At 39.8% G+C, this 22,537-nt stretch overlaps 1 protein-coding gene across 1 annotated transcript; it reads right to left on the bottom strand.

Annotated features, from left to right (window-relative positions):
* Window positions 1-373: 373 nt before the first annotated feature.
* On the bottom strand, window positions 374-22,290 carry si:dkey-119f1.1 (Structural maintenance of chromosomes protein 6-like). The gene is made up of 26 exons (XM_057817613.1): window positions 22,031-22,290; window positions 16,872-17,007; window positions 16,649-16,754; window positions 15,522-15,658; window positions 15,190-15,251; window positions 15,024-15,104; window positions 14,848-14,949; window positions 8,318-8,437; window positions 8,144-8,242; window positions 7,938-8,084; window positions 7,789-7,877; window positions 7,565-7,729; window positions 7,320-7,498; window positions 7,051-7,252; window positions 6,862-6,976; window positions 6,369-6,529; window positions 6,162-6,297; window positions 6,003-6,083; window positions 5,758-5,928; window positions 5,546-5,683; window positions 5,326-5,471; window positions 5,126-5,251; window positions 4,948-5,053; window positions 4,738-4,890; window positions 4,577-4,674; window positions 374-4,458 (listed from the first exon to the last, which is right to left on the bottom strand). The coding sequence occupies exons 1-26, from the start codon at window positions 22,139-22,141 to the stop codon at window positions 4,371-4,373; spliced, it is 3,255 nt and encodes a 1,084-aa protein (XP_057673596.1). The 5' UTR covers window positions 22,142-22,290; the 3' UTR covers window positions 374-4,370.
* Window positions 22,291-22,537: the final 247 nt, after the last annotated feature.

Raw genomic sequence — 22,537 nt, 5'->3', positions numbered from 1 at the left:
GGTTTTTGCACTTCCGATCCGATACAGATATTGTTTTGCATTTCCGATCCGATACCCATACTGGCCGATACCGGCCTATCTGAGCATGTGTTAAAGTTTAAAGTTATTTAGCCTCCTTACTTAGTTGTCAGACTCATGTTGAAAAGAGTTTTAGTAATCTTGATAACAACTAGCCAGCTTAATTAGGTGAGTCTGAATAACACACAAGGGTTGGTAACAAGAAACTGACCTGTTTATTCAGTGACAAACACAAAACATTATAAATAACAAACAGAAATGGCATAGTCAGTCAGTCAAACGTGCAAATACTATTGTAAACTGTCTTAAAAAAGCAAAACAAACATCAGTGGAAAATCCCACAACCCACCCCCCCCCAAGCTATTAGATACTTTTAATGTTTCGTGCATTAGTTACAATAATTGTATAAAAAGCCTCTCAGGTTTAAATAAACGACTATTTCAGTATGAAGTAAACATTTTAAAACAGCAAATAAAATACTCAAGTCCCCATTCTGTATCAGCAGCTTTAAACTACATTCATTTAATTTTGCGAATCAACCGTTAACGTTGTTAAAATAGCTCTCGTTATTCCATAATTTCCCTTCTGTCTACTTTTAACATGTGAACGTTTTAAAACTGTTTTGAAGATAGAGCCAAGTCAAGATTTTGCCAATTTAGGAGTATTTTAGATAAAAAGTTAATTAGGTACGCTTGGAAGGTTCACAACAGCCTACTAGGGAAGTCTCCTGCTTTAAGATGGTGGCCGTTTACTTACACATGTAGTTTTCTATACTTCAATGTTGTTAACGCCGTTGAGACTGTCATTTTGCATCTAGTTCTATATACATATGATATCTATTATCTACAGTTAAACGATGTTGACGTAGTTTGTAGCGGCTGTCAGCAGCAGTCAGGTATTCTTGTGTTTTTTATCCAGCGGCATGAGTTGAGCTAAAGCCGTGAGTTGAGCAGTGGCATTACCCGGGTCTACGACAAGCATGACGTTTACTCTCAGGATGCAATGCGGTCCGTTTCTCATTGCGTCCCGAAGACCGCGCTGTGTATTAGTTCCGCTTTACTCAACATATTTCAATAATCGGAATTTGGATGTTTGTGAACCGTTCTCGAATCTTCCACGGCCGAATCGCTCATGGATGTAATAACGGCTGGGCATGGATGGTGCGTCTTTACTCACTAGAGATAATGGCTCATCAACCAGAATGAATTCTTCGATTCTTGTTAATCCCTGGGGTTTGGGACTGTCGAGTGCCAGTTTGTCATGCATACTTGCATAGCAAAAGTTTCTGCCAGTGTTAGTTGCGTAGGACCTTTCTTTTTGTCTTCGGTTTTCTTAACAAACTCCTTATATTGTTTGTGGTGGTATTTCGCTAAATGCTTGATTAGGTTGGTTGAATAAAAACTTCTTACAGCTCTACCAACACGCTTGACTTTATTTTGGCATGTGTTGCGCTCTGCCTCTTTGTCTTTGTCGTCCTTTAAGGTGAAATGATCCCACACAGCTGATATTTTTACTGATAAAGTCTCCCGGTAAATCGGGAGACGGTAATGTAGTGTGTTGAAGGTGTGCCGTAAAATGCGGACCGGACTTTAGGGAAATGTGTGCACTGGAAAACCTGGACCGGACCTTTAAAAAAAAAAAAAAAAAAAAAAATTGGATCGAAAGTCTGGATCGGAATTTTTCCGTGTCGGCCGATCCCATACGCATTTTTTTGCCCATATCTGCGTCCGATCCGATCCAAATATCGGATCGGGACATCTCTAAACATTGCATACCGCTTCAACATACAACATTCTACTTCACGCTAAAGCTTGTTTCTATTGCACACTAGGGGGCGGCAGAATACTGTGTTAAATTAAGAAAAGACTTTAAAATCATTGCAAGCTAATGACGGCGATAGACGTCCAATCCATTTGAATTGTGCCCTCTTATATACGATGGAGAAAACCCCTTGATGACTGAATTGACATTCAGCAAATATAAAGAATTGGAGGAATACATAAAAAAACTTAATTTAAAAAAAGACATTTAACATACAGATAAAAATGAGAAAATATTATAAATGAAGAAAAAAAGTTAAAAGTAAGCGGCATGGGAAATGAATGAACGCATGGATTAGCTGAAAGATTAAAAAAAAAAAAAAAAAGTCTTAAATGTCAATTTTTAAAAATTATTTTCCTATATATATTTTTTTCCCAGAATTTCCCAATTTTATTTTCTTTCGCGCCCATATTCCCCAAAAGCTTTTTGATGTACATTTCTTAAATGTTCATTCAGGTACCAAAGGGTTACATAAACAAAAATGACCGCTCATGGGCGAGGTGTATAAAGGACTTTAACCAGTGGCTTTCAGGGCTCTAAAAAGTCTGTCTAGTAACAGGCTAGCATAATTACTACGCATCAAAAAAATGTATGTATGGGTTACAATTACAATTCAGACCCATTTACTCGCCCTACAACAAAAAGTAGATGTAGTTAGTGCTAGAACATTGTTTTTTATTATTGGAAATTTGAGGCAGTCATAGGGTCTGCCTAGTAACAGGTAAAGTGGGATGAAAAATATTTGAACATTTATACCCATTTGGAATAGGAAGGCTGGCAGCATATTGTAATGTTTCATAGAACGATCTAGGGGTGTGCCATCTTAGACACCCCACGATTCGATTACGATTCAGGGGGCTACGATTCGATTCTTGAATGATGATCACGGTTATCACGATTATCGATGCATCATACATCACTAATATAGTGGCCAAAAATTTTTTTGTCCATTATTTATTTAAAATATCCTAATGATTCAACAGGAAAGATGGAAACATGCCCATACAACAAAAACTGCCCTTAAGCTGCTTTTTTATGTGTTTTTACAAGAAAGTGCAAAAACATTAACCATTTTAAAGGAAGTACTTATTTCACTCAACAATACAATAAAATTTACACAGGTGGAATGAATTCCACATTTTCTGGAAACAGTGTCTTTAGAAAAAGCCTTTTAACTAATATACTTTAATTTCACAGATTTCTGTACTATTTCGCATGTTTGTAGTGTTACCGCTGTACTTAATCATGGTTTTACACGTTCTGCATATGAAATACACGTTAATAGTTAGCGCTAAGCTAATTAGCTAACACCTCAAAAACAACAATAAAGGCTAAACAGTACAAGAGGGTTAATGTACTCACTTCTTGTAGACACACACGGGTCTTAGCAACACACTCAGGACATGTTTCAATTGACATGACTTGAAACTACTGTAGCCATGTTCACTGGGGTCTTGGCAGGTGCACTCGCGGCTAGCCTGTTACAGAAGATGGCTGGTCTGAGTCCTGTCCTCCTCCTCTTTTTGTCCATAATTATTGTGTGCGTGTGTGTGTTTAAAAATATTCTGACAGACTTTGTTACTTTAAATGAGTTTTAATTGTATCTTCAATATATGTGTATTCTTTTGTCAAACACACTTAGTAATTGAGGTTAAATTTGATGTTCAGTGCTTTATTTAATATGATTCAATATGATCTAAATAGTGGGTGCAAGAAAAGTATTAATTTTCAGTTGAAATGGCATTAAAAAGGTCTTAAAAGTTTTGAATTCAGATTTATCAATTCTGGTGGGACCCTGCTACAGCTGGACATCTGAAAGATGAGGAGCAACAAACTATATCCCCTCTCGCTCCAAAAAATAACGTGCGCACAGAAGCGCTTGCCTGCCTGTCTCATACACAAATTTATTTTCCAGTCTTTTGAAAAAGACTAAATCTCTCACTCAGTTACAGGCAGCATCCATTATAACGTGCGTGCGTGCGTTTAAGGTGTCCGGGCGGCAGACGTGTCTTGAATTTTGTTCCGCTACGAGGGGCTGTCATAAAGTTATGAGGGAAAATCATCGTTTTTGACCCTTTATGGATCGTAATCGAATCGTCACATGTAATAATTGATTTTTTGGAAGTCCTCTAGAATGATCACTGCCAATCCCCCGAGTTAAATGGATAGGACAGATATTGCCAATGGCAGCCAAATGAGTAAACAATACAGACATTAGAACGTGTCCATAAAGTGAAAGTGCAAACAGTTGTGCAGAACAAAGAACATACTTTTTTTTTTTTCAAACTCCTTTGAAGTCTTTCAATGCCACTGACAACGATAGAAATCCGATCAAATGGCTCCTTTTATTCTTGTGTTGTGAACTTAAATGAGTTTGTCAGTGTTGGACTTCCAATCCGTGTGAACTGGGAGGGCTGACAGTGAATGACTGTTCATTCGCCGCCAACCCTCCCAGTTCAAAGGGATTGGACATCTATCGGCGTCAATGGCAGGCACTCAACTTACAAATCCCTAACACATTATAACAGGCATTAGGATTGAGCTTCATCTGCATTTTCTTCGCCTCTTTGCGGATCTTTAAGACGGAATATTTTGATGAGATCTGCATTTGGAAAAGAACTACAGAAAGACAAAAGGTTTGGGAGATATTTATAAAAATTAAATTGATAGTAAAATGTCTGAATATTATGAGAATACTTATTGGGTGAAAATTCAATTACAAGAAAGAATAGGTTACCTCATGCTGAGCGGCGTAAGGAAGATAAACTGCACGTTGCGCTTGGCCTCTGCCGCTTTCAGCATCATGTCCATGGAGGCCCTCCGGTTCACCATGTCCTGAAAGGACACACCTTGCGTCAGAAAACAATTCACTTGGCGTCAAAGGATAATTCCGCTCACCATATAGACGTCAAACTCGTCCAAACAGCGGAAGGGTGCGTCAGTGATTTCCCAGAGTGACAGAACGAAGCAGACGGTGGAAAAGGAACGCTCACCCCCTGATAGTGAGCGCATGTTGACGGTGTCGCCTTCACTCATGCTTCCCGGTTGCACCTGCCGAAACGAGAAGGTAAGGCGCCAAAAATGCAGTTTGGAGAGTGGTGTTCTCACAGATATGGAGAGGGTCTCTTTGTCGTGGTTGAAGTTGATGTTCCCTGTGAAGCCTCTCTCCGAAAGCATGTTGTTGAAGATATACTTACAATGCGCCGAAAGAAAACTGGAGGGCAAGGACAGTTGAAATGAGGCAGGGTTCAAGGAGATGTTAAACGGAATGCTTGGCCACGCTTACCCGCGGAGTTCTGCATGAAATGCAACTCTTCGTTTAATGGCCATGTCCAGTTTTTTTAAGAACAGAATGAAGCTTCTAATCTGCTCTGCCAAGTCCTTATACTTGGCCAGAGTGTCTTGCAACTCTCTGTAAAAAGGGTCAGAAGCGGTTGAATTGTGAGTCGATTCCATTGTGTGCCCACACCAGTCACTCTTAAGCACCTGAGTATCTGCTCCGGGTCCCCTTCTACCTGCTTCCTCGTAGCGATTTTCACCTTGACAGAGTTCATCGCCCCATCCAGGCTCCGGGCCGTCTGTGTAACTTGGAGGCGCTCAGGACAGACCTGTTGGGCTTTGGTGATGCTCACCTGCGCATAAACAGAACGACGTGAGCGCTCCCTTAAACGTACTTCACGGTTTCCTCTGTAGCGGCCGCCCAGACCTGAACTTCTTGCTCCTTGCTCTGCAGTGTTTCTTCCAGCTCCCGGATGTTTTGGAGGTGACCGCTGCGCTTGTCTTCATAGTGCTTTTTGTGATGCATGCACTTGTTCACCTCCTGTTCCACCTTGATCAGTTCCTCCTGCACCACCGCATGGGGTCACGAGCCAGGGAGCGTAGACATTGATAGTCAACTATGTCGTGGCACGGACTTACCTTGACACCTTCCGCCTCCTCGTTGATACTGTCGATGTTCTCCTTGTGCTGCTGGTATTCCTGCTCTGCCCGCTTGTAGTTGACCTTGAATACTGACATGCTGGCTCGCTCATCTTCCCATTCGTTCTTTTTGGTCGAAATCTTTTCAGTCATCTCCTGAAGTTCATCCTCCTGCAGAGTTTACAGTCAAAGCTGAAAGAGGAGGACACTGCTCCCAATAGTGAACAGCAGTCTTTGAAACCAACCAGTTGCTTGAGGTCCTCCAACTGAGGCTCCTCCATATTTTGGAGGTCGGACAGCTCCAGTTGATACCTTTTGACTTTGTCCTGCAGTAAATTCAAACATTTGAGCTATTTCAAATGGGACAAACCTGAAAGAACATTTGCGAGCAACATGGAGAATACATTGGCAATCTTCATTTCAGCATGGGCGCCCTTTTCCAGCCCCTCGTTTTGTTTGATGTCCTCCTCCATCTTCTTCATTTGCTGTTGCAAGTCCAACGCCTTAGCTCTTTGGTTCTCTAGCTCTCTTGTAATGTGTCTTAAAAACAGGACAACCAGGCAATAAGATTAGTCCCTGTGCAATGCTGGGCCAGATGCGTGGAGTCTCACATGATCTCCTTCTCAACATCCCCCGTGAGGAACTTGGCTCGTGTTTGGTCGGAGGAGTAGGAGCGGTTGGTGAAGATCATGTCGCCTTCGACAGAGAATGCCAGGTTGCAGTTGGGGGGCGGTTTTTCGGATATCATCACACGATGAGCCTCGGCGCGATTCTATGCAGGGACACATAAGCATGACTTTCACCACCGGGATCAATTCCCATTTCCTACCTATTGAAGTGTTGTCAGCAATGTGCCGACAAAAGTTCAATCTCAAGTCCAGTCCTGTTAAGTCAAAACGATCTACCATCTGAACGGTGAGGCTGCAAAGTCATTATGCATGCGGATGATACTGTAACTTTTTGTAAATGATAAAATGGCTATAAAATGGTCCTAATAATGCAGACATTTGAGCAGGAGCAACCATTTTTGGCCTGTGTAAAGCTCTCGAGTAAAAATCCATAAGAACCAAATCAAGCTGTGTTCCACACAGAAACAAAGGTTACCTTGATGAGCAAAATGTTCTCGATGCCCCTTTGATCGATCAGGCAATTGGCCACAACCGGGTCCTCAATTTCTAGACTTTGAAAAACTGACGGATAGCTGGGGTGGTTCACAGCCCTGGAAGTGACAAAACCAAATCAAGCTCAACCCTTGAGCTGAACGCGTTTACTTCTGGCAGGACCCGACCAGACCTTCTTTTTGTGTCATGGACCCTTGGGAGGAACTTGGAGGTGATAATGGGTGGCCTGCGGCCCGACTGCATGACCTTTGCCATGATCCCTTTCAGTGCTTTTTCATCATCGTAGTTGTCGCACGTGAAGGCGAACAGCAGACTTTTCAAACACACCTCGATGGCAAGAGCCTGCTCTGGGTCCTTTAGCTTGATCAGGTAGCCTGCAGCAAAAAGACAAGTTGTTCTAATCACATAATTATAGACTCAAAGGATTGAATATCATCTTACCCAGGGGTCCTCGTGGCTTTTGTTTGAACTGACCACATTTGTGAGCCTCTTGGATGGCGTAGAGGAGCCCCGGCATGTACTCCCCGAAGCGCCGCAGACGATTGGATCGACTTGCTTCCATTGTCCGTAAGTTCTGTTCACTGGCATGCAGCGACCTCTGTTGTATGGCATGCTCTTGCCTGCAGAAACATCAACTACAGTCTTCAAAATACGTTCTTCGTATTCTCGCGATATTCCCCTCATACTTTATCTTTCCGTGCTCCTCCTTGACACGCCTGCAGGCGTTCTGATACTGGCCAATTTGCTGAGTCAAAGTGGATATGCAATGGTTGAGATTTTCCAGTTGGAGTTGGATACGTTGGATGTTTTCGGCCTTGGCCCTCCTCGCTGCCCCGGTCGCCTGGTTGATACTGGAAGCGGGCCAATGTGAGGGACACCGTGAAAAAACAGGCTTTGTTTCACCGCTTACCTCGACTGGAGATCATGTATCCTAGAAGACAACTGCACCTTGTCTTTCGCCAGATCTTTCAGGCTAACCTGGCATCGGTGGACCGCAATCTGCGACAAAAAGACAATTACGAAAGCAAAATGACAATGGCGTCAATACCAACGACGAACCTCGCTGGACTTGAAGACGGCATTGTGTTTCTGCGCCTCATCCTTGAGCTTGCTACATTCGGGCAGCAGTTCCTGGACCTGCCGCTTGAAGCCATCCTGCTGTTCTTGGAGCTGCTTGTACTTGTTCTCAGCCTCCTTCACCTTGTCCTGCAAAAGAAAGCATGCTATTCACGTAGACCTAACCACAGAGGCTTTAGCTTCGTTACCTGCCATTCGTTCACTTTTTCATCGTATTTCTCTGTGGTTCGTTTATCAGTCTGCAGCTTTGTTTTGATGGGCTCCAGCTCCTTCTCCATCTCACCAATCTGCCAAAAAGTCACGACCATCATCCAAAATGGATCTCTTTGCAGACTTGTGGAGGGGTCAAAAAATGTACTGACCACAGCCCAGGCCATCTGTTTCCGTAAATCCTCCAGCTCTGTTTCCAGCTCGTTAATAGACGACAGGTTTTTGTAGCGGGCTTCTTGCTCCTGGTAATTACGCTTCACCTCTTTCTGGTACTGTGGTGCACATTTAAACACAGGTCAATCCTCCATTTCAACTGGCTGGTAATGACTTGTTTCAGTACCATTGATGATGATAAAAGTGCAATCCATTTGGACTGGAAGAGGTGTCAGCGACATTGTAAATCTTACCTCATTGTATGAGTAATTTGTTACTCAGCAAAGTAACGGACATACTTTTCATGTTCTAGACGCTATTACATTATTCATTCTATAACATTCTGAAACCGTATGTTAGTACTACTGCACAATAAGCAGAACACTAGCCTAAAATTTTCAGTAAAGTAACAATATTAAATATTGAAAATAATTAAAGTATAAAAACCAATACACAAAAACGTAAGCTCGGGTAAAAGGACTCATTCTTGCATTTAAGTTCAATGAGCGAGAAGTAGTGCCGGTACTTCCAGTTTGAGAACGCCATCTTTGAAATTTCCCGGCGCGTCGCCATTATCGCTGTCTTGTTGTGTTTGCCAGAGCGTGCAGTTAAGCAGGGAATGATGCACCCACCCAGCCAATAGCCAATCATCATCGTGTTTGCAACGGCGTCACTACCCCCTTCCCTCTCTGCTATTTCCAGGCAGGAGGCAGCTAATGTGTGACAAACCCAATGTCGACAACTTGCGCTTCATTCAACCAAATTGTAGTAACTTGCCCCTTTACATCATCGGTAACGGTAACGGCGCTGCAAAGATGGAAAAAGCAATTAATTAGATTACGTACTACTTAAAAAAAATAAAGTTATTTACAAATATTTATTTTTTTATTTCTTATAGCATTCTGTCTTTAGCTTCTTTGTAATATTAAAACTTCATTCCTATTTGTTAATTAGTTGTTTTACCCAATAATCTTACATCTTTGTCTTTTTTTTTTTTTTTTGAAATTATGACTGCGCAATTAGAATTTTTTTAATGTAAAATTTGAACTTTATTCTTAAAATTGATATAAGTTTTTCTTGTAATAATGTGGTAAATGTGTTTGTTGTCGTTTCTTATTTTTTGCTGCAACATATTTTTCGGACTTTATTAAGGACTTAAAAAGCTTTATTTTCCCCCAGAATTGACAGTGAACCATATATAAGTATCCTGGTTATGGTGAACTCTTTCAGTGCAATTGACGGTGATAGACATACAATGATGTGGCTCTTTTGATCCTTCCGCTGTGAAATTAAATGAGTTTGCAAATAGTAAGCATCCAACCCATTTAAACTGTGAGGGTGGCAACAAGTGAACGACTGCTCAGCCAGCTTTCACATTTCAAATAGATTTGAAGTTTATCACAGTCAATGACAACTAATGGGTTAATGAACTTTAAACTTTTGTTGAAACATAAGTATCATGCTGCTCTAGCAAAGTGTTCGAACACATTCATCCTTGATAAAACCGATAGATAAAACCTTAAAACTAATAATAAATGAAACTATAATTACAATGTTAAAAGAACAATTAACAAATGCAGTGCCCAAATGTGCATTATAATCAGGGGCCTCTGATGTATGAAAAATATGACTGTAGTTTGATTTTTTTTTTTTTTTTTTTTTTAAATGAAACTTTTAAAAAAAAATATTAGGGGGTAGGCCTGTGCCAGTTACCGGTTTCAAGGTTTACCGTGGTATAAAAACGTGGTGGTTTCAAATCCACAAAAATTTTTAGATGTGCACGATAATTATCGGACCGATAATAGGAATTAGGACGTCATCCCAATAAAGCCGATAACATTATATATTATCGGCCCTATTAAAAATATTTTTGGCACGTGTCAGACTGTGATGTGTCCGGTTGTTTCCACTCCTGATTTTCCAGTATGCAAAGTTTTGTTACTGTCTTTGTTTTGTTCATTATAATAATGTTCATGTCATCATGAAACTTCTGGTTCGGTCAAAGGCAAATCTATGCTGAATCAACCACTAGTATTTTTGACCTACAGGTGTTCAAAAACTCAGGTGAATATACATTGAAAAAAAAAAATATATATATATATATATATATATATATATATATATATATATTTTATCGGTCAACGTATCGGTATCGGCCTTGAGGAGCAGGAAGTTATCGATATCGGTATCTGTTTCAAAAAATGGATATCGTGTACTCCAAAAAATTTTCCATCATCGCTATACAAATATAACACCATTTACCATTTACAGTAATTACAGTATTAGCTATTTTTGAGGTCCCAAAAATCTAGCTAGGAATCTGTGCCTTGGAGCGGCAGGGCTCACCCATCCCCTTCCAGTTGTTGCTCTGTCCTGTGTCTGTCAGTTACACTACACCTGAGTTTTCCCCAACCCCCGCAAAAATAAACAAAAGCTGCTGGTATGGGAGTACTTCGGCTATGGAAAAGAAACAGACGGCCGTGGCTTAGACGAGGAAGGTCAGCCGATGTGCAGGCAACATTTCCAACATGATTTCACATTTACGTGACCATCATCCATCACTTTACACAAAATGTAAGGTAAGTAAACGCTGTCATGAACGTTTCCCACCAGCTACGAGAGTTCACTCAAGCTGGTTTCGTGGCAGACAGTGTGGCTAGCATGCCAAGACAGCGAACTAGTTTAGCCTACTTTTGTAAAGTCATCCGCCATTGTAAACATCTTCTAATTTGCAAATATGTTGTGAAAAAAAAAAAAAAAAAATCCTGTTCAATGCAATTTTTTAAACTCATACATCACAAAATAATACATTTTAGAGCTATATTTCCAATACCGTGAAACTGCGGTATTTTTCCTTAAGGTTATCATACCGTCAAAATCTCATACCGGCACATGCCTAATTAGGGGTGGAAATTGATTATAAAAAAAGAAAACTTTATAATCAATCAATCTTGATTAATGGAACAATACTACGCGTTTCAAACAAATATACGCAGCCACAAATATTGTTAATGCTAAAAGAATGCATTTCATCCGATTTGACGAAATATGACAACGAAACAAAAAAAAAAAATACAGAAAATATACCAGACCAATTTTGAGATGACTAGTTACAGAACATAGTGCCAATGCAAGAGCATTTTTTCCTCCAACAGTCCAAGCTGTTTGTGTGTTATATGTACACTATATATGTATTCACTTTACAGTTGTGTTCTAAATTATTCAATCACCACAGTAGATAAGTGTTTTTGCAAGTTTGACATTTATTTTTTTATCTTGTTTATAATCACACTCAATAATGAAGTATCATATACACAAGTACAACTTAAATAAAAATATTTTCAGGCATATTCCAATTTATAGCCTTTCTGTGATGACTTCATTGACAAATTTATTCAACCCTTAGGTATGTATAACTTTAGTACTTAGTACAACATCCTTTGCAACAATAACATTTGAATAACTTGACACAAGTTTCTTGCAGTGATTCACAGGTATTTTTGTCCATTCCCCATGGGCAAAGGCCTCCACTTCATTAACATTTTTGGGCTTGCGTGCTGCTACTGCGTTCTTCAAGTACCACCAGATATTTTCAATGGGATTTAAGTCTGGTGATTGCGATGGCCACTCCAGAATCTTCCAGCACTTCTTTTGCAAACAAGATGTGGTAGATGTTGAAGTATGCTTAGAATCATTGTCCTGCTGGAAGGTCCAACCTCACCCAAGCTTCAGCTTTGTCAATGACTGTGTGACATTTGCATCCAAGATCTCCTGGTATTGAAGTGAATTCATAATACCTTGCACACGCTGAAGATTCCCTGTACCTGAAGAAGCAAAATAACCCCAAAGCGTGACTGACCCCCCCACTGTGCTTCACAGTAGATGGGGTGTTCTTTTCTATATAGGCATCATTCTTTCTCCTCCACACGTACTGTTGATCCATTGGCCCAAAAAGTTCCAATTTGGGCTAATCACTCTAGAGAACAGTATTCAAAAATCTTTGTGGTGTGTCCACATGGTTTTTGGAATACTTCTTGTGCTTTGGGAGTCAGTACGGGGGGGGCCTGGGAGTTCCTGCATGGAAGCCATCATTTCGCAGTGTGCGTTTTATTGTCTAGGACAGGGTTCACTAAATCCGGACCTCGGTGCTACTTTTCCTGTTGTGTTTTCCACGTCTCTCTCCCCTAACACACCTGATTAAAATGATTGCCATCAGCAACCTCTCCAGAAGCCTGATAATGATCCTGATTATTTTGATTCAGGTGTGTTCGAGGAGGGAGACATGGAAAACACGACAGGAAAAGTGGCACCGAGGTCCGGCTTTAGTGAACCCTGGTCTAGGATGAAACCCAAGTACCTTCCTATGACATGTTCTGCCGTAGTTCCTCAGCAGTCAGATTTTTCTACACCTTTCGCTTCAGGTATCGCACAGCAGTTGCAGGCAGTAACCTCTTTCTACCACACCCAGGTAGGCGTTCCCACTGTGCCTTTAGCTTTAAACTTGCGGAGTATCATCCCAATTGTGTCTGAATTGTGTGTGAAGTTTTTAGTCCTTTGCTATCTTTTTATATCCATATCCTTGCTTATGAAGTGAAATGACCTCCTCTCTGAACTTTTTTGACCATTGCTTGGACTTCACCATGTTGTAAATGTCATTAACTGCCAAGAAGAGCCATGCGTCACAGTCCTTTTAAATCTGCTTAATTGCTGCTCATAAGGATTCCGTTCACATCTACAGATGTTTTCATCAGCTGTTTGTCAACACCTGATGGAAACCTTTGTTCTTAAGAGTGGTGGACTTGGGGGTTATTTAGTTTTGTCAATGAGGTAATCATAGAAAGGCCATTATTGGAATATTCCCCAAAATGTTTTTGTTATTTCAGTTGTATTTGTTTATTTGACATGTGATTATTTGATGTGTTCATCAACAAGATGAAAAATGAATGTCAAACTTGCAGAAAAACTTATCCACTGTGGGGGTTAAATAATTTCGAACACAACTGTATATATGAAAACTTGTATGGCTGCATAATTGGTCTGTCAGAAACTGCGCAAAGCGTTGTTTGGAAACGCAAACCGTTTTCAAAAATGCGTTTTAAAGAAAACACATTTTACTTTTTCTAATTAACTAAATGTCAAGGAATTTCTTCCCAACATTTGTTTCTCAGATGTTGATATATTGCTTAAGCTTTATGATTGTAAAAGTGTTATCTAAAATTCATAAGTCAAGTTACACAGCTATCTGAATCCTGAAGCGAGGGAGAGGAGGCAACCACTCTCAAGGGCGAAGCTGTCCTTCAAAAGGTACAATGTGACATTTAATTGGTAAAGCGCTGACTGGCCGCCTACCAGACCTTCGTGATATGACGTGTTTTTGTTATAATCATACGACCGTTATTTTTACCAGTTAACCCCACCTTTTCTTACATCCAATAATTTGAATATGAGGCCTTAAAATGTCTCAAATTTCCCTAAAATCTCACAAAATGTCTTAAATATGATTTCGAGAGGTTTTAAAAATCGATTGACGTTACTTTTATTTAGAACATGAATAAACATCAGTCTCTCTTTTAAATGTTTCGATTTTTGAGGACAGCAAAACCTAACTACAAAGCGCAACTACCTGTGCTGCTTACTCATTTTCCTTCATTCCTTCAAGTGTTTTTTTTACATTATTTTGCCAATATTGATGTGAAATGGCTCTTAAAACGTATTTAATGTTTTTTTTTTAAGTCTTAAATTTGGCCTGTTGAAACATGCTGAGACCCCCCCCACCGTTTTTTTTTTTTTTTTTTAAACAAACGTTCCAAACATGTTACATTACTGTACTGTTTACAGTACAGTGATCCCTCATTTTTTGCGGTTAACGGGGACCAGAACCCGCCGCCATAAGTAAAAAACCGCAAAGTTGTGTGTTCAGTGTATTTATTCAGATTTAGAATTTGTCCGTATGATACACTACAGTGGGGAAGTTATGTCACACGGGTTTGGGAAGAGCTTTTCGGATTTCGGTGTAATTTTATGAAAATAAAATAACCATGTCATTTTTAACGCGTAACTGGTTTTGTCCTTTAATAGTCCCTTCCCAAACCCGGAAGTGTGACGTAAATTCCCCAACGCAACTGAAGACTATCCACAACGAGCATAGCAGCAACAACGGTATCAGTGATATTTCCACCAAAAGTAACCATTCAGGATCGCTGTTTCGTGACGTTAACGATGGTAAAGGCTCCCAGAATGATCTACAATGATTCGCTACATGTATTAACCTGAAGCATCAAATGTAAAAAAAAAAAAGGCCCGATTGGCCCGATTTCTGATCACGTGATCGGATTGGGGACATTCCTCATTTATACTGTACATCCCCATCTGTAAATAAATCTTTAAACCTGCCATGGTCGTGTATTTTAGAACTCATTTGTTGCCAATGAAAGAGCTACACATCCAATACATTTGAAGTGGACGGGCTGGCATGGCGAGCAATAGAAATAAAATATCATCATTCACCACCCTCGACTACGAGTCTTACCTCACTGAGTTTTGCCAGTTTCTCTTCAGTACTCTTCCTGGAGACTTTGATCTGAATTAAGTCATCTTTTATCTGGTCCAGTTGTGTGGCCTTCATGAAAAACTGAGCAAAAAGAGCGACAGACATGATAAAAATGCATCTTTCAAGCACAAAACACAAGCAGCCAGCATACAAACCCTGTATTTTTCCCCCTCTCCTTTGCCGTGCAGGAAGGACTTGCTCATCTCTTGGTTGAGAACTGACAAAGGATTGTTGACCTTGTGGGGAAAAAAAAAACATTGTGATAAATATAAAAATAAACACAAATCTAAATATTAACCAGTTTCTTAGTACAGCTCTGACCTGAATATTAAAACTGTTGAGAATACTTTCAAGCTCCTCCTTTTTCGTCGAGATTATTTGACCTATAAAGGAGAAATGAAATCTTTCAGCACAATTGACAATGATAAACGTCCAATTATCGTCTTTTTCATTTTTTCTGCTGTGAATATAACTGAGCTACCCTTGTTAACGTTGAATCCATTTGAACTGGGAGGGTGAACGATTGTTCATTCGTTGTCAGCCCTCCAGTTCAAATGGACTGGACGTCTATCACAGTCAACGGTAACTAATGAGATAGGTGAACTTGGTGTTGAATCGGTGTGAACTTGGTGTTGAATTTGTGTGAAGTTTACCGCCTTCACTCTTCAGCTTGTAAGTTCTCACGCCATCGTGGGTGAGCCTCATATCTATGATGATGGAGGAACCATACAGCTCAGGTTTGTAGGTGTTCATCCCTTTGTTGTTCAGGGTGATGGACACATCGGCTGAGCTGCAACAGCACAGTGAAAAAAACCCGTTGTTTGTTTATTAGGGCTGACACAAACAATTATTTTCATTAGAGATGTCCCAATCCCATCACGTGGTCAGAAATCGGGCCACTCGCACCATTTTTCCAGAGGATCGGAATCATGTGAAAAGGTTCGGGTTTTTAATTTAAATTTTACGTTATTCTTGTTAAAACTAACTCGGTGGGATGGTAACATGTTTAAAAAAATGGGGGCGGGAGATACTTTTTGGGGTATCGGATCAGGACTCTGCATCGGCAGATTTTCAAAATCAGGTCACTCGGGTGCAAAAATATGTGATCGGGACATCCCTAATTTTCATGGTCCATCACTCACCAATTATTTTTCTGATTAGTTGCAATTAAACGGCTCAGATATAAAGCATGTGTTATTTCCCTTTCTGTTACTCTGGGATTAAATTTTTAGTTGTAAACGTGCATTGAAACAAAAACCTATGTGCTAAGACAAGTTGGACTGAATATTAACTGTATTATTGTTTTCCAAAGAAAAAAAACAGATGTTTGCAAAATATTACAAATATTATATTCTACTTGCTTTGAGGACTACAGAAATCAGAATATTTATCATTCTTTTTTAAAAATACAGAACAATATAAATTTGAAAAATGAAATATTTACTGTTTATTACCTGTTATTTTAATTTGAAAATGAATTTTTCAATATATAAATAAAACAATATAAAAAAAATATTTACTGTTTTTATTTTTAATTATAAACACAAAAATGTAAAAGAAAATATGAAGAATAGTGGATTATCCTTTATTTGGATTTAATTTTAATTTTTAACTTTTTTTGTTACTTCGATGAAAAAATAAAGAGGGTTCGGACAATTCTTTGGCCGCCAACTCTAAAGGATTAATCGACAATCAAAATAGTTATCTTTTAATTTGAGCATCGATTATTCGATAAAGGGAACCATATTTTGTATGTTTTGTGTCACTGTTCAATCTTTACCTTTCCCCTCTCTTGACGAAGCTCTTCAGAGATGTTCCTCTGCTCGTAGCTTGTGCGTTTCCGCCTAATGAGACGATGAGCGCCGTCAAGATAGCGCTCTTTCCACCTGCGCAAGATAAAAAAAAAAACTCGGACATGAATTAAATATCGAAAAAGAAGCACACTTTGACGAATCAACGAGTGACGCAACGCTTTCCCGTCCCGTTGACAACTGTACACTCACTTCCATTGCGGCCAATAACAAAGTTGACGTTGGATCCAAAGTGGATGGGCCCGAGGTAGGAGTGGGACATGAAGTTTTTCAGTGTGATGCTCTCCACGATGCCACTATTGCTTGCGACCTCATCAGCATTTGGCAACTAGACAAATGAGGTAAACTTTCTAAGAGATTCTCTTTTGACACAAAAGACGAACATTTAACTCACTGGCTGCCATTGACGACAATAGTAATCAATACAATTACAGATGCCAGACCTGATGTAGACAGCTGTGCTCTCAATTATAAATTTTTAGATAACACTTGTACAATAATAAAGCTTAAGCTATGTATCAACATTTGCAAAGCATATGTTGGGAAGCAATTCCTTAACGTATTTTTTTTTCATTATTTAACACTGTTGGTCTACTGTATATAACCTGTTTTGACCATAGTATGTATAAAGGCCAAAAACACCTATGACCATACATGCCGTTTCGATTTGATTATCAAATACAGTGATCCCTCGTTTTTAGCGGTCAATGGGGACCAGAACCCGCCACGTTAAGTGAGAAACCATGAAGTAGCGCACCCTCCCGTATTTTATTTTTTTTTTAAGATCTCTGTGTAAAAATAAAAAAATTGTGTGTGTGTTCAATGTATTTATTCAGATTTAGCATTGGAAAGAGATCCATTTAAGACTTGTTTTTTCATTCTTCCCCCAAAGTATAATTTAAACAAATGTTTTTTTATGTATATTTTAAAAGATGTTTTTTAAGCACTTCAAATGTATTAATTATGATAAGTTTTAAACATGCTACTGGCCCACCGAATTATTTTTAAACAAGAATAAAGAGGTAGAAAAATGCTTGGCTTTAGTAAATGCTTCATTGAGCGAGTCCACTCAAACCCGCTCAAGCTGTTCACTTACACACAATGAGTTGCCACAGCAACTGTTTAAATGATGATTGATGCATGCGGCGCTCTGAAGTTCGTGCCTCTGGCAACATCAAACCCAAACATCTGTCAATCATCGTTAACTTTAATAAGCAACTCTAGTGCACGTGCACTGCCTGTGAGCAAATGGCAGGGAGAGGGAGGGAGGGAGGAAGGGAGAGTGAGACTACGCGATCAGCTCGGGACAGCTCATCTGTATTCTTTATTTTACTTGGGCACGAAGTTTGAAGCACGAAGTAGCAAGGGATCACTGTATAAAACTAATCAGTTAAGCCTGTCGCAATATGCAATAATTCCATTTATCGCGCGATATATAAAAATGAAGGCGGTAACTTTTCCGCTGCGATTTATCGCCTCGCGTGCACGTGTGTGTGCGCGTGCGGCAGACGTGCTGTTAAAAGTTCGTTACCAACTGCGCAAAATGCATCTTCGTTCCAGGTCCGCCAAAAACTAGCGCCGGAGCCAATTGTTCCCATTATATCCTATTGTTCAACGTATACCGGCCGCGCCAGTGCTCCGGAGTGACTGTGGACCATCTATGGCGCGCCGGTGTTGTTGACGTGTGGGCGCTCCCGTCAGGAGCGACATTTCACGCGGGGCGGCTATTTTTCGGCACAACGCTGGATATTTACAATTAAGTCCGCCAAAACATTGTTACCGACTTGGCTGCTACGAATAACCTCACTTTGACAACGAACAGCTGAATGAAATTACCGGTAAGAGCGCTGTGCTTCAAACTCGTCCTGTATATGAAAGCCCTCATATGCTGGTGTTGTGTAGTAATGAGCAGACGTGACTTCAGCGGCGCTTGCTAACTTTTTTAATGCGCGGTTGCGCGCACACACTAGATATCATGAAATGGCAAACTAGATGTGCTACTTCCCATGCCATTGGCTACGTGAGCCCAGAGTGATTATGGGACATGTAGTCCATATACTACATCGATGAATTCTAAACTGTCATTTGTCACATGAGGTTAAGAAGGCCAAATCAATCCATACCAGTGACTATAGATAATGTTGCAAATATTGTTAATTCAGTACGTGACACAAATGGATTTGGACCATAAATAGGATGTCTTGCTCATGTAGTAAACCTAGCTACTAAGAGAGCTGTAGCAATCAACGGTGTGCCCTGCCTCACTTTACAAACAGTAAAGATTGTTCTCAGCACTTTTATACAATTTTTTTTTCATATCAGTAAGAAGTAAGCACATAAATATTATGCACTAAAATGCATGTTTATATGATGGCAATTTAATTTTTGCTCGTTAGCAAAAAAAAAAAAAAAAAAAAAAAATACAATTATTATATATTTTTTTACAGAGCATTAAATGTATTGAATCGGATCGAAAATCGTGTCCCTCGTATTCAAAATTCGTACCGAACCATGACTTAACTGTATCATTGCATCCCTATGGAACACCATTGCAGAAGCTATGACGGGAAACGTTTTCATTTTTCTAAATGCTGAAGTTGTTAAGTGCAATTTTTTTTTTTTTTTTTTAAACACATTTTATTTATTCTGTGTTTCTGTGCGGTATCAATATTGTTGTTTTTTACTTAAGAGGTATGGTCTATTGTTTTTAGTTGTGATTTCTTAAATGGTAAATGGTGTTATACTTATATAGCGCTTTTCCACCTTTCAAGGCGCTCAAAAAGTATATTTGAATATAAGAGTAAATATCACGTTTAAATGGGTGTACTTCATCTATTAATATATAATGTATTCGCACTGTCTTATTGTAAATTGGTTTAAAAAATTGGGGGGGGGGCGCAATAATATCGCATATAGCAATAATTTATGAGAATAATTATCGCACACTAAAATTTGTTATCGCGACAGGCCTATAATCAGTCTTATTTTTTTCTGTTGAATGTTTATTCTGACAAGTTGAATAAATATTATCAACCTTCAAAACGGTTCGTTGAGCGTGTTTGGTTGTCAATAGGACATCATTATTACAAATTTTGACCCCCCCCCCCAAAAAAAAACCTTTTTTTGGGGGGGGGGGGGGTCCAAATTGTTGATTGTAATTGGTCAGTGAAGAAAATAACAGTTTGGACAGGAAGGTTATGGTGTCCTGAAAAAAGGAACATTTTGTCAACATTTTTTTTTCTTTGAAATATAAAGGCAACATTCAAGACAGTCAAAATTGGAGCTTAACGCAGAGATTCAAGAGTTTTGTGAAATTAAAGGCAAAAACATCCCTGAACTCTCAAATTTGGAGTGGATTGCAGATTTAACATTTAATAGGCAAGTTAATTCAAACTATAGAGGCAGTCAGACATCCGGGCATTAATGACGTCACCGGCCACAACAAAGCGTCGCCATATTGAAAACGGGGCAAAAGATGATTCACAAGCAGTTGCTCTGTCGTGCATTGTAATACAAATGCGTTGAACTTTCGTCTTATTTGCGGTCTTTTTTCCGTCGGAATGACTAAAAGTTGCTGTGTTGCGGGCTGTCACACAAGGAAGAGTTCGGAGCCGCATTTGAAGTTCTTCATTCTTCCTCGTGAGAAGAAAAGGAGAAACAAATGGCTGAAAGCAATAAATCGAGGAACAGTAAAAGAAGACGGTTCCGTGGACTATTCTCGCCAGTGGGAACCTAAATCCAAGCACATTATCGTTTGCAGCCGACATTTTATTACTGGTGAGTAAACATAAATTTTTTTTTTTTTTTACCCTATTCCAATAGACTAGGCAGTGGTTATTATTACCGTAACCGGCAACTCGCAAAGCGTTATTTTTCTTTTGCCATGAACTGCTCTGATTAGTCAATCGGTATATTATTGGCCTGGTGGGAATTGGTTATTTTGCCGTGACGTGTTCACGGCTAAATAACGCTTGGAGGCGAATTACCGGTTACCGCTGAAATAATCACTCTGTATATACGACCAGTTTTCTTAGTTCCACACAGTACATATTCCACGTAATTGATAAAAGTCAACTTACTGGGTGACTTTATGAGGTAGTTGTAGATGTTTCCGAACTCCACTGCAGGCCATTCCTTTGGATTGTTCATCCAGCTATCAGCTGCGACTTTGTATGGGCAGACTTGCAAACCAATACACGGCAATTTTAAATTGTATCGCCTCCTCGCGTCTGTCGGCAGTGACTCATGATAATAGTCAGCCACGTTTAAGACATTTTTATGAAAGAAAGACGCAAGACAGCTAAACATTCCATAGACAAAAGTCAGAAATTCATATATTTCAGGTGTGTTTTGCGTCTTTTTTCCTAAAAACGTCTTAAACGTGACTTACTGTTATCACGAGTCACTGCCGACAGACGCGAGAAGGCGGTGCAATTTGAAACTAGCGTTTATTGGCTTACAAAGCTGCCGATACAAAGTTGCAGCTGATAGCTGGATAAACAAAGGAATGGCCTGCAGTGGAGTTCGGAAACATCTACAACTACCTCATAAAGTCACTCAGTAAGTTGACCTTTATCATTTACGTGGAATATGTACTGTGTGGAACTGAGAAAATTGGTAGTATATACGAAGTGATTATTTCTGCTGAAACCGGTAATTCGCCTCCAAGCGTTATTTCGCCGTGAGCACGTCACGGCAAAATAACCAATTCCCACCAGGCCAATAATATACCGCTTGACTAATCAGAGCAGTTCACGGCAAAAGAAAAATAACGCTTTGCGAGTTGCCGGTTCCGGTAATAATAACCACTGCCTAGTCTATTGAATTCTAGCAGCTAATTGGGGCAAAAATTAAAAGTTTGCCCAACGGTAATAAAATGTCGGCTGCAAACGTAAATGTGCTTGGATTTAGGTTCCCACTGGCGAAAATAGTCCACGGAACCGTCTTCTTTTACTGTTCCTCGATGAATTGCTCTCAGCCATTTGTTTCTCCTTTTCTTCGCACGTGGAAGAATGAAGAACTTCAAATGCGGCTCTGAACTCTTCCTTGTGTGACAACCCGCAACACAGCAACTTTTAGTCATTCCGACGGAAAAAGACCGCAAATAAAATGAAAGTTAAACGCGTTTGTATTACAATGCACGACAGAGCAACTGCTTGTGACTCGTCTTTTGCCCCATTGTCAATATGACAACGCTTTGTTGTGGCTAGTGACGCCATTAAATGCCCGGATGTCCGACTTCCTCTATACTTTTGATGCTGAAGTATACTTCATGGGCCGACTGCTACAAACGTTTCCTTAGAGTGCAGACTCTTGTACTTTTAGGTATTAGTTTTGGGTTGTTTATTTACCTGCACAAGAAGCTCACTCCCGCCCTCGTCATCATTTTCACTTTCGTCGTGTTCGACAAGTGCGTGTCTTTTGGCAGCGGAAGTCAAGGGGCTTCTTTTCCTTTTGGACATGTTCGAATTGTTCGCCTTAAATGTGCCAGTAACGAAACAGCGTGCTCTTTCGGTTCAAGATATTAAACGCGGGAACGACTTCTTCTGTAGTTTGGCTACCGTGGCTATCAAGACACCGGTAACGGGGTGGCGGGAGCGCTTGAGTTCCTTCTTCCAGATATCGCATACTGTATATTTTGTGTTTACAGACTACTAGATGCGTAGTGAGCGCTGTGAGCCAATGGGGAAGGCCGTTATCACTGGTCGGCCATTTTGTGTCAGTGTCATTCGGTTAATAACATCTAAATAATAGAGCAAGTATCGGTACTTGGAATTTGGAAATAGTCATAAACTGTTTGTTTCAAACTGCTTGATTTTTAACGTTCATATGGTTTAGTTATAAACGAAACCGTTTGA

The sequence above is a fragment of the Corythoichthys intestinalis genome, chromosome 16 (assembly GCF_030265065.1).
Source record: "Corythoichthys intestinalis isolate RoL2023-P3 chromosome 16, ASM3026506v1, whole genome shotgun sequence".
Lineage (NCBI taxonomy): Eukaryota > Metazoa > Chordata > Actinopteri > Syngnathiformes > Syngnathidae > Corythoichthys > Corythoichthys intestinalis.
This window is presented reverse-complemented; position numbering and strand designations above follow the sequence as displayed.